Source organism: Colossoma macropomum, unplaced genomic scaffold (assembly GCF_904425465.1).
Source record: "Colossoma macropomum unplaced genomic scaffold, Colossoma_macropomum, whole genome shotgun sequence".
Classification (NCBI taxonomy): Eukaryota; Metazoa; Chordata; class Actinopteri; order Characiformes; family Serrasalmidae; genus Colossoma; species Colossoma macropomum.
In genome coordinates, this window is record NW_023494803.1 from 33,142,072 (window position 1) to 33,158,858 (window position 16,787).

Consider the following 16,787-nt stretch of genomic DNA (forward strand, 5'->3'; position numbering starts at 1 on the left):
CACTGTAAAGGGTATCATGCCTTTGGACTTTTTCAGGTCAGGCAGTGGACCCCTGGTACTCCAGATAACAGTGAGTAAAAAGGATAGTGTTGCAGGCTATACTGTGACCTGTGAAGGTGTTCAGAGCAATAACGCATTTAAGTGGTACAAACGTCAGATAAAGCATAGGATCATTATGTGATAGTGTAGTGGAACCAGAGCTGCTTGGCATATCTCAGAAAATCTTTGCTAAAACTGCAACTTGTTTGACTAAAATACATGTATGTATTTACATGCATGAATGTATTTCAGTGTCCATGGTAATATTGTGTGTTACATGTTGCAATATTATTTTTTCATTAATATTGCTGCATGTCTAGGTGCAGCAATGCATTTTTACACCACTAACCACAGCCATACGTGCACCGTTTTGTAGATGCTGTCATGGACATATAAGCAGCTCCAGATGTAAGCAGCTGAATTACAAGGTTGTTTATCAGTCAATACATGAATAGTGCTACATACATGCTGCAAGCAAGCTAACACTGCTATTCTATACACTGCAATAACGTTAGATAAAGGTGAGTCTACGGTTACATGTCAACATCAACTACTCAAACTGTAAACTATTACTGCCAAAGCAACTACCACATTTGGCAAAGCTTGATGGCTTGCGTGCAGTACTTTGGTGAAGTGTCCAGTCTTATGGTGTTGACTCAGCACTGTTAGCTTTAATGCAAAAATATTCATATTTGGTCTTCGTTTTTGTTTACCAAAGGCTTATTAGTAGCAATTTTCAAAAACGTAATTTATTTTTCTTATATAGAAACCCAGCTTAGCCCAAGAGCTCCTCATATGGGAATGACGCCAACTACGGAATGACGACACGACTTCAGAGGTCTATTAGGGTTCGGGAAGAGCTTGCAAAACGAGCCAGAAGAATGCTGCCATTTATCACGGTGTGCTATTTTGCAAAGATGGCTGAGCTTTAGCTGGGCCTGTGTGGGTGTTGTTTGGGACGCTGGAAGTCGTGAGCTGAATTCTCGGCTCTGCGGTGTGGCAGAATTCACGGAGATTTGAGCTAAAGCTTACAATCGCAAGCGGAGGCTGGGACACGGCCATGATGAACACATCAACCTGAGCCATTCAGAGGAAAAGAAGGATGGGGATAGACTGGAGGAGGAGAGCTGGCGTGTATGTGTGTGCGTGTAGGGGAAAGTAGGGGGGCTTGCGTGAGGGAGATTAGCATTCTCATCAGCTCTGGTGGAATCTGACTGAGCATGCTCTCTCTCCCTCTCTCTTTCCCACTCCTTTTTATTTTTAATGGGCACAGTGCCCTCAGCAGGCCTTGCCACTCGATAACCCCCCTCTCGCTCTGCATGCAAAGCTGACATTAGCATGACCGCATAGTGAGGCCCTGCGTGGCAGCGACCGTGGACCTCTCCAGCAACCTTTGCCGAGGGTGAACGAGAGTGAAAGTGTATGAGGGGAGAGAGAGGTGGTAGTAGTCTGAACAGAGCCGACGTTTCTCGCGTTTGCACACACGGGTTCCCAAATGTCAAGTCAGGGTGATGTCCTAAAAGGAACGCGACACGTCCAGCCTGCAAACCTCAGTCTGCGAGGCATTAATTAGTAATGACTGCAGCAGATTATTAATGAATACCCTCAACACAGCAGCTCCTCACTAATGGGACATTAAGTGACCAACCTAAACTCACATTTCATCCAGACTTTCAGCACCATGGACACTTTAATTGCATAGGCAGTGGGTTGTGGAAGAAAGATAATCCAAATAAAGGCACTGCACTGTAATTGGGGCTTTTGTGGTCTCCTCTAGTTCCAGCAATAGGGGTCTCCACGCAGCATCCTTAATTCATCATGTTCACAACATAGTGTTTATTAACCACAAATTGTATTAATATTTGTTTGGAGCAGTAGTTTTAAAGGAAAACTCCAAGAATCTTTCTGGCATCATAGGTAAATCCAAGCTTGAGGATAGACTTAACAAGGCCCAATGCAATAAAAAGCAAAGAAATTAAAGTGATAATTCTGTGAAAAAACAGATTAACACATTTCGCTTTAGCCCAGATACAGTTAACTAGCCAAGGCATGTTTTGTGTCTGGAGTTCGCTTCTTCAGTTTTTGTGCTGAAGCTATGAAGCTACTGTTGTTCAGTTGTTATGTAATCTCAAAAAAAGTCTTTATGTGGTTTCTGACACTCTGTAACATAATGTGTTCCAGGTCTGGCAACAAGAGGGGCATGGGTGGGCTTAGCCTGACTTGAGAAACCCCCAACAATACACACTCCCAGGCCTGCCGGAGAGGTGTGAGAAAATAATCAATTGCTTACACTTACACCTAAAAAACTTTCGTTTTTTTGTAATACAAACACCTATTAAAAGATATTCATGTGGCGATGGTGGATGCTGGATGTTGACTGGTCACAATAATGAGTCACAGAAAAAATCAAATACGCATCTGTCTGTTTTAGTCACGTTACTTTTCTTGCGGTGGCCATAGTAATGACCGCCTTTAATGGGAGCAGCGATGGTGGAGAATTAAAAGAGCAAAACTACAGTAGATTTGAAACCTGTTTTCATTTCATGAATAAGACAAATTTCGAATGAGTTCTGCTCTCTTTTATTTCTCCACCATTGCCACTCCTATTGACGAGGGCCATTACTATGGCCACTGCAAAAAAAAAAAGTCACATGACTGACACAGATAAACGCATATTTGCTTTGTTTTCTGTTAGTCATTGTATTGCGGCCGATCAAAATCATAACACTCTCTGCGTCATTCCTGAACGTGGAGGTAGTCTAACCCAAGTCCTTCCATATTTTCCTAGTCTAATAGTAGTCAATAGAAAACATACGGTTTTTTAAACAGAATGGTTTAGTGGTGATTTCAGTAGTTCATACATGCAGTTTGTTTGACAGCTCTAGCCCTGCTGGCGCGGAGTGCAGTCTGAGAGAGCAGTGCAAGATACAGCAGTTATCAAATAATGAAAGGTATGCTATCTCACCGTGGCCTTGGTGGAGCTCTCCTGAAGGTCCCAGAGCACGACGTGGCTATCAGCCAGAGAAATCACGCGCTTGCCATCGCCCATGGGCTCCCACAGCACACTGCAGGAAAGAAAAGAGAGAGCTCACCCACATTCCTGCACAGTCACAACTGTCCTTTTCCCCAATGATCTCTGCCATCTTCTGAAACTTGGGCTGCTGATTATATTAACAGTCAAGTAGTCTACCAGTTATTTTTCAATTAATTGAATAAAAATCAAACAATGAAAAATCTGAAAAATAGCAAACCATGAATAGCCTTTCAAAGATTTCAAGAAAGCTTCACAGGACAAGGTTAAACTGAGAAGTCTTTAAAGGGGAATTTCACAGATTTTTCAAAATTTCTGCATACTTCTATTGCTGAGATATAAACAAAGTCATTCACAGTGGATTGATGTGAAATTGTTAACTTGGTATCTTACCAAGTCAGATTTTCACTGAAATTGTGGTGATAGGAATCAGGAGTCATGAGGTCTACAATGCAAATACAACCATTTTATTTACTGTCTAAACCTACACAATCAAGTTCTGTAATGTAATAAGCAATGTTGATAATGATCAAATAGATGGTAAATCTGAAATGTGCCTTTTTCTTTGTGTACCTCTTTCCCCTACATATATTTTATAAACTACATTTTAGGCCAAAAACGTATCGCCTAACTATCATAAAACAATGTGCAGGCATGAAGCAGCACATGCATAAACATTTTGTGTAATAACTTTCGATGTGCTAGCTTTTAGAGCCATGAAATGCCTCAGACATCTGGTTCCCATCACCACTCTTGAGAACAATTCTAAATCAGCAAGTCTCTCTAGAGAGGTGCATTTCACATCAGATGAATCTGAATGACTTTATTTACATCTTAACCATTTATGTAAAAAGCCTTCATTTAAAATAAATAAATAAATAGATAGCATATGTATATAGAAAAATGCATATAAATGGGTGTGTTCATCTGGCACTGTAAAAGATATCAGTAAGAGAACTTAAAATATACATTATCATCATACAAAGTGCAAGCTAATCAGTGTTAATTCACTCTTGAGATTCATTTGAATAAATGTTTTTTTCGGATTTAAGTTGGTTAATTGCAAAATCCCTAATTTATCTTATCTACATATTTGCTGTGATTGGCTATAACAGCATGTCATTACTGGTCTACAGCCGATATCTTCCAACTTGCTAGTGGATCTGCCGGAGCCTTCAACAGCACCAGGCAGAAACAAACTAGAGAGCACTACAGAGAAATGAGGCAACAGGGAAAAAGTCCTACTTGGGATTCCATTCAACTCTGTAATTTGCATCTCTCTTTTGTGAGGAGGGATATCGCCGAGCTGAAAAAAACACGTTTATGGAGGATATAAATGACATAGTGAAGGGAGGACAGTTTTTACTGCCCTCCCAAGGTGTCGAGAGTCATTGGCCTGGAGTGTGAGGAGCACCGCTGTTGTCCCTGCCTTCAGGATGGAGGGGGCACATTCACTTGCTTTACATTCTTTTTTTATTAATTCAGGGAGGGGGAAAAACTACTCTGATTTCAACTCAATTTATTCCTCACTTGGAGATTTAAAGGCCTCCCAATTGTATCAATTAATTCTTAAGGAAGGAAGTCTCTTTTTATGGCTGCTCTTGGTCTTATTATGTCAGACCCATAAGTTAACTTAAGGGTGGTAGGATTAAAACAAAATTGTCATACATCTGACCTTGAAGAACAGAAGCTTTGCATCCTTGAAAAAGCCCTCCATACATTCAAATTGAGGTTTTAACATACTTTATGAAACACATCTAATCCACTTTGCATGTAGATGAGTTACATACAATGTGCAAAGCTATGACCAGATTTATCTTCTAAGAAGAATTGAAATATGGTACATGTATTTCAGTGCCCTGAAACAAAAGGCAAATTTATCTCTGGCTACTAAGCTGTGCACCAAAATCTGAATGAAATCACAGATCTGCTAAAACCACTACATTCAGTAGTCATGCTTGGACCTCCAACATTAACAAAGTAGTGTAATTCATACATATACACAAGTACAAATGCCTCTATGGAAAACAATGGACCTAACCTGGGCTAAGGTTATTCAAGGAGCATCTGTTACGCTTTCTCTTCATAGAGGAGGGCTTAGAGGGAGGAGGGAGGCATCCAAATTGCCCATGCACAGTAAATGCACACAATATAAGAGGTGTTTGAGGATCGACTGGCCACCGTCCCCCACAGAGATTATTCCATCATTATTCCCAGTATTGACTGACCTATATAAAGCAGTTTGCCTTCTCTCCTTTTTGGGTCCCCATTGATCTGGCGCAGCCCCTCGGAGTGCAAATCGCACTGTGATTACACTGTCTCACACCACAGTCACAATCTAGAGCCCCAAAATTCCTCTTGGCCCCCCTGCAAATGCCTGATTGGCCACAATGGCCATTGATTAAGAGGTGTGCATTACCTTTAAAAATGAGACAAGCCTCAGCTGAAAATGCTCCTTCTGAGGCACAAGAATAACATGCCCTAAAAATAAAAAAATAACCAATGGTCGCAACGAAATGCTTATTCTCGTGTGCCGTTCTTTTGTTTTGTCTGTTCAACTCACAGATGCTTCAAATAGATGTGTTTGCTAAAATAGTGGCTTTTGGTTGCCAAAAGAGAACAAAGAGAGTTTACCAAAGGCCAAAACATGGCTCCACTAGCGAGTGGAGATGTTAGGTTGCTTAATGTGGAAAGGAACCGGCTACTTGGAAGGAAGGGGCAATTTGACTGACATACAAAACAACCAATGGTATGTACTGTTTTTGCATGATGTGTAGGGACAGGCAATCAAAAAGGTGCTATAGTATAAATAAACTTTCAGTAAGCACACAAGGATATCTTGTGATACGACACTATGCTGCCTTCAAGTCCTCTTCGGAAGTTCTTACATATGACTTTGGAAATCATAAGTACGACTTGATGCATCCATGACTGACCCCTGGGCCCCGCCTTATTTTCTTGACCCTCTGATCACTGCTTAGTAATCGCTGCTATCCGCCATTATTTTAATCAAGCTTTCAGTTCTTTAATCAGTGTGCCAGCATTTCCTGTGAATATATTTTAAATGCAATCTCCAGAAAAAAGCACATTGTTTTCCACACATTTCCAAAGTTGTTGCACCATTCCCTCACCCCTGAAAAGAAGGTTTTGTCCACTACTTCTCGCCATATTTAGTTTCCTAGCACACAGATCCATATCACACAGTTCCCAAATTGCAAAATGGATGGATGCTTTGGAAGAGTCTCTCAACCATTTACTCGGTCTGAGTGGTGGAACTTCATTTCTATTTTTTCTACACTTGGAGAAGGAGCACTAGCAGGAGGAGAAAGAAAATAAAGTCAATCAGAAAAGCCAGATTCCTTAGGCTGATTAAAGGACTGTATTACTATAAATTCACAATGTAATCAACTCTGAATTTTCTATTATCATATGACCTTGCATGACACAAACATCTGAGTTTGTAGAAAATACAACCCACTTGAAACTCTCTCGCACTGCTGTAATTTTACTGCTGTCCAGATGTTAGTTCATCACTGAGGAGACATGCAAAATATGTATTACAGATGTCCCACTGATAAACAGATTTAATCTGAATAGGGTTCCCTCGGGAACCAGGGTAAACTAAGCTTACTAAATGATGTCTCAACATAAACCTAATTAGATAACCAGGCCTATTTGATATCATAAAGTTACATTCACACTATCACGGTAAACCTGCATTGTACGCCACCCTGCACAGTGGCAAGATCTGACTGGGGCTGAAAGATGAATCATTTTTATATCGAAATCGCAATATTAGACAGTGCAATTTTCAAATTGCAAGAGCTGAAATCTTTATTTAAAAATTTCTTCAAGGTTCCTAAAAAGATGGTTCTTTAGTAAAGACAGTCATTCTATATAGAATCATGAGCACTCAAAGCCCCTTTTGCATGCTTAAATGGTTCTCTGCATGGTAAAATAGTTCTTCAGACTCACACCTAGGGGCAATTTAGCATGTCCAATCAGCCTGACTGCATGTTTTTGGACTGTGGGAGGAAACCGGAGTACCCGGAGGAAACCCACACAGACACGGGGAGAACAGGCAAACTCCACACAGAAATGACCCTGATCGCCCGGCTGGGAATTGAACCCAGGCCATTCTTGCTGTGTGGCGACAGCGCTACCCACTGCGAAACGTTAAACATTGTTGTCACTATAACATTAATGTACCTTATATACAATATGTCCATTTGTTTAAATATTCCTGCCAAGTCTAAGCTTTCCAAACCAACAATTTTATTATATCATGCCTACGTACGGCCTGTATAAAAAAAACAATTCATTTTTATTTCATTTCTGAGTCCTGTATGAAACTACAGCATTTCAACAGTGCTCTAAAATAGTACTACAATAATATATATTTCCACCTCCTATAACATTCCTGTAGCACAGTCTTATAATAATTTACTGCGCAGTATGCTATATGCAATATTAATCTATAGTAATTGTCTGAATTTAACATAAGATTCTTACAGAAACACTGTAGACATCCCTGCAGTATTACTACAGTTCTTTAAGGGGCTGCGGGTGGAGTGCCACAGTCTTCCAGTCACAGAAAAGGATGTGCCTGCATGCTCAGGCAGACCGAGATCGAGTGTTACTGCCTGAGAGAGACCAAGAAGATGGGCAGGCAAGCAAGGCCATCCATCTTAAAAAAAAGCCAATATCAAGCGGGCAGTCACAGTACGAACCCCTCATCAAACACAGACTTTTACACATACACACACATACAGAGCCTTTATAACGGAGCTAAAGTGTGAGCGTACATACAAACAAGCTCATCCACACAATCATACACGCACACACAACTCCTGCCCTTGAGATTTTCACAGCTCTTGAGGTAAGAGGGAGGCCGACACCAGCACCATCAATCTCCACCCCAGGGCTCCAACACTCTGGCCCTGCAATCTCTGCCAAGAGGAGAGTGTACAACCTCCACACACACACACACACACACACACACAGTCCTAATTCAGATGAGAGAACACATTGCCAATAACTGATAACAGCCACACTCACCAATAAAATCAGCCAGCCCCTCTATACTGCAGCTTGATTTTTTGAGAGAGATCATCAGGGAAATGGACATCTCTGCCATGTAAGGATGTTCTTCATCATATGATTTCACTCTCAAACCAAGAAAGGAGATGATTATGCTCGAGATGCCCTCTATGTTGTGCACATCTGCTCACACAAATACAGAGCGGCCATGCCTTCTGCCAGAGTCACCACTGGTCTGTGATGTTTACCATCTGATCTCACATCAGACTGCACCACTTTATTTGGACTGTCCTCTGCAAATGTTCTACACATGCTCAATTATTAAGAAAATAATTTTAAAAATCAAGTCAAACCATCAATAAATAACTACTAGATTCTCAACAGGGTTGGATTAAGCTTACCGATACCATCACAAGATTACCGATACCATCACAGAAACCTGACAGAAATCTGCTGACATCGATATTAATCTGATATTTTTGCTTTAAAAGCTACAAAGCTTTATAATGAGCTCTTTTAAATTGTAGCCTCTCACTTAAAATGGGCATCTAAAAGTAGGCCATCATGCTCAAACTATTCAAACACTCTACTAACCCCACAGAAAGGACTACACAGCTATCATCATCACACACTGTGAGTCTGTGCTATTTTAGGTTAGGTTAAGTTTCCCTTCCCTTATCCCATCCAGCATTTTCTGCTAATATTGGCCCAGCCTGATACCTGGTATCGGATCTGTGGCATCTCTAAACAGAAGCAGGGGAGTGCTTCACAAAGTAGGATGTTCTCAGTTAGCCAGATAACGTAAGCACAAAGTCTGACCAATAGGAAAAGGGTAAGAAACATCTCTTTTGGACAGTCCTCAACATGACCTCAAATATCACTAACAGATATTTAGTTGAATGTAACTAGTCATCTGCAAAGCATCTGCAGCAGATCATCCAAATAAAGTGCTACCCAGAAAGTTGCTTATGGTGTATGAAGGTCATAAAGGCTTAGTTATAGGGCTGAACGATTTGGGGAAAATATGTAATTGTGACCAATATTGTGTTTGTGATTGTGATTTAAATTGAGAGTATAAAAATTAAGGTCCAGTGGTCATTTGCATAAAATATGACTTCAGTGTTTTTCCCTTACGTTAAGTGATCTGCATAAAATCTTTGAGAAAATTTTTTAAGTGGAAAGTGAAAAATCCATGATTGTAAACTGAGCTTTAGCACTTTTTAACATTTAAAATTAAATTTATACCTTTAAATGTATCTCATGAGCATTTACATTTACATCATTATATTCATATTATTTAGAGGTACGGGGTTGACACAATGTGCAAAAACCCTGCAGCTGTCATAAATAAGTGATCATCATCCCAAACACATCAGACATCCTGATTTGAACGCATACACTACTGTTCAAAGGTTTGCTATTACAGATTGCAGATTACAAAAAAAAACTGTAAATAACAACAACTTTGTAATTATAGACAAAATTACATAATTTACCATCTAATAACTTCTTGTTGTTCCAAAAATACTTGAAATATGTAATAAAATATCTAAAAATACTTCTAGTAAATTATATTTAGATATTTACAACAGAAACATTTGTTAATATAACAAATGCAATGTATATATAATAACAAAATGTATTAATATGACAAATGATTCTAACTTTTGAACAGTAGAAGTGTCCTTGTGTTGGTAAAACAGCTGTGAAACCAAGTTTGTGTATCCTTCAAAATGATGACTGCAGCAGTTCGGTGCGTAAAACACTTACTGAAAGAGGGAGGTCCTTCCTGAACTTTCAACCTGAGAGCATGGAATCTAGACTAGTACTAAAATATGCCCATCTCCACACAAGCTCTTCAACTGGCAGGACAATGGAGCAGAGGAGATTTGAATTCATTGTTTTTCAACTGAAACCAGAGCTTTGAAACATAGGGCCTCTTTTATTATGAGGGATAATGGAAATTCTATTAGAGTGTGCAAGCTCCATCAAATTGTACTCTCCAGTGGGAGATGGTAGGAGACTGTCATTCAGCAAATACTTAAAAAAAAAAAAAAAAAAACAAAAAGTGAGTTTTTATTCTTCTCTCATGAATTATGGCATATGATATAATGCAGGGTGCTAAAACAAAGGCAGGCGCACGAGCTAAGCCCTGAAATATGTGGGTCAGGCAATCGGCTCCTGAAACAATGGCAGAAGCCCATTCAACTATTCTTCAGCTCAGTGTATATAAAACGGAAAAAGGGATGACAGATAAAGAGAAATGGAATGGTGGGAGTACCAAAGAACAAATACACTCACACCAGAACCAGAAAAGAGTTTAATGGAGAAAGAGAGAAAGATGGTAACAGTAAGAGAGAGAGAGAGAGAGAGAGAGAGAGAGAGAGAGAGAGAGAGAGGCCATGAACAGCAAAACTCAAATTAGCAGGAGAAGAGAGGAGAAGTAGAGCAGTAGAAGGAGAGAAGAGGAAAGGAGAGGTAGAATAACAGAGGGAGAGGAGAGGCGAGCAGTGGAAGAAGAGAAGACGAGAGGAGAGGTGAGAAGAGAAGAATAGAGGACAGGTAGAGCGGTAGATGGAGAGAAGACGAGAGGAGAGGTGAGAAGAGAAGAATAGAGGAGAGGTAGAGAAGTAGAAGCAGAGAAGACGAGAGGAGTAGTGAAGAGAAGAATAAAGGAGAGGTAGTACAGTAGAAGGAAAGAAGACGAGAGAAGTAATGAGGAGAGTAGAGGAGAGGTAGAACAGTAGAAGCAAAGAAGATGAGAGGAGATGTGAGGAGAGAAGAACGGAGGAGAGGTAGAGCAGTAGAAGCAAAGAAGACGAGAGGAGAAGTGAGGAGAGGAGAGAAGAATAGAGGAGAGGCAGAGCAGTAGAAGGAGAGAAGAGGAGAGGAGAAGAGGGCAGAGGAGAGAAGAAGAGAGGAGAGGTAAAGCACTAGCAGAGGAGAAGAAGAGAGCAGAGGAGAGGAGGCAGCTGTAGGGTTAAATCGATAGCGTGTGCAGTACCAGGCCGTGTTGCCGTGGGCTGTGTTGTCAAGGTGACAGAGGAGCTCCAGGGTCTGTGGGCTGTTTGATGAATCGTCGGGGGATTCGTGGCTGCCTGATTCCCATTCCGGGGGCATCCTCCACACCGCTGCACAAGTTAGCACACGACTCTCTGAGGCTGGCCAACGGGACACACACACACACACACACACACACACACACACACACACACACAGAAAGAGAGAGAACACACGGTCAGAATCTCACATCAGCATGCACCCACACACAGTCTCCCCCTCACACCAGCAGATGGATGCATTTAAACAGCAGCTCAGTTGGTGTGAGGACAGGAGAGACATAGTGTAGCACACACACTGCATCCGCATGTACGGTAGGAGTAAACTGATTAAACTAGGGCTGCCACGATTACTTGATTAAACTCAATAGCGGTTAGCCCTCCTGTTATCTTTGGGGTCAGTTTGACCCCATTCAATGTTTGATGTCTATAAATAAATGATTGATATCATTTGCTTCATATTTAATGACTTTTCCTGTTTTAATGGGGATAACAAGGTAAACATAAAATGAACATGATATGTTTTCAGCATCCTGTACACATTTTGTATGCATCAGTGTTCTTTAGGGTCAGTTTGACCCCAGGCTGTTTTAGCTGTACAAAACAGAAGAAACCAACATTTTACACACGTGTTTTGGTTTTGGATGATACTGAGGTCATTATAACTTGCAATTTTATGATCTTCAGAAAACTGCCCTCTGCTTTAGTGGACTAACCTAACACCTGTGGTAGTGCGAGAACCACTGATAGTTCACACGGCATGGGGGAGAGGGAAACATAAATCCCACAAGTATAAACTTCTGGAAGTATAAACTGCTGGGGTCAAATTGACCTCAAGGATAACAGATGTTAGTAAATTTCCAAATAATAGGAAGGTGAAAAATTAGCAATTAAAATCCCCCCCTTCAATGAATCAGCAATGCTTACGTGGGAAATTTGCATTATGATAATGCATATTTAAAATTCTCCTACTGCTCTTTATTAAGAAGCAGAGCTTGATGGACAGATCCATTTATATGAACATTTGATCCCATAATGTTTTTACATTTTTTAAGTCTTTTTGCAAATAAAGTGTTTAAGAATCTTTATAAGGCTCTGCATGGATTGACATTGTGCAGTACTGTCCATTTTTATTGTTTTGCCTTTTTATAAACTCTGATTACTTGAATAGTCATCAAAATTAGTGATGCACAAAAATAAAAATCTGTGGCCAAAAACAGAACTCAGGACCCAGGTGGACAAAAACTGAAACCCAAAAAAAAGCTATCAATAAATAAAAACAGTAGCAGGATGCACCAAAATCCAACATCCTTAACAACAGAGAACAGTTTGTCATCCAAGGCAATGAATCTCTTTTATTTTGCAGTTATACTTTGCACTCTGGCACTGTAGTTTGTAAATTTTTCAGCATTTTAAACAATGAGGCTACAGATGGCATCAGCATGATACTTCCAACTTTCCTTTCTGCTTCTTTTGTTTTCCTATATTCTGTGTATTGTTTTCAATTGTTACACAAAAGCACAGGGTAACATCTTTAAATGGAACATTGAATAGTTGCAGCATGTACATGTAATGTGCATGTAAAATAAGTACATCCACTTTTGTACTGGATTACCATGTGTTAGTAGTGTTATTGTTATGTTCTATTTTCATTCTTATTATTGGTATTATCAATATTGATAATGGTTTTGGTGAGTTAACCACAATTCAAATAATTTTTTTCAGGTTGATAAATTATTGAGCTTGAATTTACATGAACTCCTACCAGATGAGTTTGATCATACAGACAAACCAAAGACGAAATTGATAAATGAAACCTGTGTGAACTCATTTTACAATCAGATTTGATCTTATGAAACTCTGATGAGTAAAGGCCAGTGTGAGTGAGTGCTATCTCAGGACAGATTTGTTACAGGATTGGATCATGTATCAGCATTTTCTGCTGATACTGACCTGATTCTCATATCAGATTGGTACCATCTATATAAGTTTATGTTATCATTGAATAGCAATATCAATACAACAAGCGATTCCAAACTTTTGCATAGCATACTCTATCATGTCATGTATCATGCTGCCATAACTGAATGGGTACTACTTCATATGTTCTGGATTTAAACATGAACGGAGAACATGCATACTGCAAATACTGTATGGTTGCTTAGAGTAACAAGTCACTCTTATTTTGGGTGGTCTCCTCTCAGTTCATATACACGGGTCAGAATAATGATGAATGTGCGTCTCTCTCTCTCTTTCTCTCTAGCGCATGCTGCCTCTAGAGGTCTGCTCCGCCACGTGCACACACACTGTCTCTACTGCCACTCTCACTAGACATCTAACAGAACCACACAAGCAGCTCTGTGGAAACATTTCATCCTGAAATCAACAAACAACTAACTGTTGTCCAGTAATGCTAATACTATGACAAAAGTATATGCAGATAAAACCATCTGTACTGTACTTGCACATTTCTCATTACTATAATAAGAGTGAGCTTCAACCATTTTTTTGCTAAATGCAATCAGTTAGCCAAGTATGCAGCCTGTCGAGGTCCTTCTTTAATGTACTGTATGATCTGAACTTTATAGTCATGTGATACTACAATAGCATTGCATGTGCATACCACATATTACACTGTAAAAGTTTCATGTTTGCATTACTCCTCCATGTTTTATTGCTACTTTTACACGTGTAACCATGCTGCTAACCTGATGACTGCTTTTACTATTAATAGAGAAAAAAATAAATAAATTTAAAAAACTCTACCTGCGTGTGCTTTTCTTGGTTGTATAGCAAGCCAAGTTGGCAATTTTCATCAAAGCTTGGAAAATAACAAATTTTGCCTAAATGAAAAAGTCAATTACCAAAGTCTACAGTCTGGTGAGCTTCCAAAAACCCTCATTAACACAGAATATGATTTGAACACAGTCTTGTCATACTCCAGTGCCATTACATTACATTTACCAGCTCCTGTCCCACTAAGCACTGGCAGATACTGACCCAGGAGTTGGTAATTTGGCAAAAATATGAAACAGTATGAATATAATGATTTTTATTCAACGTTTCACATACTCTATTGTTCTAAATCCAGTTAAACAGGGCTAATTATGGATGCCCCAAATTTTTGGCCTGAAATGGACAAAGAAATTACTCGAAAGAGAAACAAGGCCAAACATTTTGATTGAAAGTAGCAGAGATTAAACAGAGCAACAAAAAAAGCACCAAATTCTAGTTTATAAATAAATATCACAAACAACAGTGCCAGAGTGCAAAGAATAATAAAGCAATAAGCTATGAGGGGCCATGCATTACTGAGATTTTATCATTTTATTCCCTGTGACAAAATCGCACACACAGCCTTAAGCGGCTTACTGCTTTTATTTTATGCCAACATAAAATATGATAAAATACACATTTTTCAGAAAAGAATTGTTATTATAATTAATGATCAACATAAACAAGTATTCCACCAAAAAATGTAGTTCTTTAGAGTGCGGTAACGTTGCCAAGCAACCACAGACTGCTGAATGATGAGAACGGTTGGTCGCTCATCGCTGTATATTCTGGTCGTTTCACGATATTTTGTCATTTAACAGTGAACATTTGATAACAGCACTGTTTAATGCAAAGAATTTCGGTTTATAAGTACTTTTTGGTCACCAAACAACCTCCACAAGTCTTATTTAGCACCAATCCAGCGGCGCCCGTCTTCTCGTGCTGGGGCTGAATCTCGAATGGCTCCCTGCTTCCTCATAGTGCACTATGTAGGAATTTAAATACTGGATCCTGCAGCCCAATGCTGCAAAACATAGCTAAGAAATAGTAATTTGGGACTCATCCACGATAAATGATGCACTGTTTTGCAGGTTTCGGCTCAGTGTCTTGAATCGGTGATCTTGGCCAAGGATTTTCATTGGTGCATCACTACTAATAAAAAAAAATATGCAGCTGTTCAGTGATCCGGCAAATTCCACAATATGCTCGTACACGCATACTGTGCAACGTAATGTATTGCAGTATGTTGTCATATTACCCACCCCTACTTTATGTGCACACCATATAACATACTGTGATAAAGTTTCAAGTTTACACTACTCCTCAAACTTAATTGCTGCTTTTGCAAGTATAACAGTGCTGCTAAAACATGAAGACTTCAGCTGCTACTGCTAGTTAAAACTGCATGTACTTTTCTCAGTTGTAGAGTAAGAGCAAACTTTAACCATCATAGCATAACAAATTTCAGCTAAATGAATCGCAATCAATCAGCAAAGTCTACTGCATGGCTTCTCAATCATCTGTGCAATTAACTGCAAGGAGCTCCCGAAAACTCTCATTAAAAAACACAGCATAGTTGTGCTAAACAGCCATGCAATACTGCAGTGGCTGTACATTACATTAACAAGTTTCTAAGCACTGCCAGAAATTAACCACTGGAGCACTTACAGTTACTTTATGTGCATATTGTTTAACATACTTTAACAAGAATTCACATTTAAATCAAAAGTATTAGTACTATTTAGAATTACACAGAGGGGTGGGCAAATTCACGATATATTATTGTAATTGATACATTATGGCCCATATGCTTTTCTAAGTGTATCGTGGGCATCATCAGCACTTTTAGAACACTGAACATCTGTATGCATCTCTAAAAAAGACAGATTTAGACTAATTATAGAGTTTAATGTACATTATGTACACAGGATCCTGTCAATTCCAAGCTTGATAAGGAGCCAAAATATGAACAGCTACATCCGAGCCAATAGCAGGCCAGCACTCCTGCACACTGAAATGACGTTGCATGTAAGTAAGTCTACTCTTAAATTTCAACACTATTATGTAATAACATCAACTACTCAATTATACTTTATTGCTGCCAAAGCAACTTAACTACAACACTTCACAAAGCTTGCTAGTTCGTGTGGAGTATTTTGGTGACATTGTCAGTCTTATGGTGTCAATTCAGTGCACAGTAGTGTTAGCTTGCATGTAGCAAAATTCATATTTCGACCTCTTAATGACTTTGCTATCAGAGGATCGGGTGACGTTCAGGAAAAAAAAACATACATAGGACGAAATGTATTGTCTTTGGAACTATATAGTGTACTACAGGGCTTAATGGCTGCGATTATCGATGACCACAGAATGATGACACAACATTCAGTGGTCTTTTGTGTGTCATGATGTTATACTTTTGCCATGTTGCAGTACAAGAGACTACTAACATGAAGACCACTGGTACTGCTGGTAGTGTAGTTGATTTAATTTTTTTTTAACGGTGGTGGTAAATAGGAACCAGGGGTTGTGATGTCTACAATGCAAAAATAGCCATTTTACTTCCTCTCCAAAGTCACCAGTGAACCTACATGTGCCTTCTGAGTTTTTATATGTAGTGTTGACAATGATAAAATTGTGGTCAAACCAAAAAATATGTTTTCTTTGGAGATTTTGCCTTAGAATGCATAAAATCATAAAACAGTGTCTTGGGCATCAGGCAACGTATCCGTTTCATAAAATAACTTTCACTGAGGGAGCTTTTAGAGGCATTAAACTCTTTGGATGTCTGGTTCCCATCACCAAGACTGTGAACAATTCTGACCCAGTAAGTTTCTCTAGAA

General features: G+C 39.4%; 1 protein-coding gene across 1 annotated transcript in view; it reads right to left on the reverse strand.

Annotated features, from left to right (window-relative positions):
• Positions 1–16,787, reverse strand: part of eipr1 (EARP complex and GARP complex interacting protein 1) — a 56,851-nt gene that overhangs the window by 27,807 nt on the left and 12,257 nt on the right. The window contains exons 4-5 of the mRNA XM_036593702.1: positions 11,115–11,271; positions 3,005–3,104 (exon numbers count right to left, since the gene is read on the reverse strand). Coding sequence (XP_036449595.1) covers positions 3,005–3,104; positions 11,115–11,271 — 257 coding nt within the window. The remainder of the gene's footprint in view (positions 1–3,004; positions 3,105–11,114; positions 11,272–16,787) is intronic.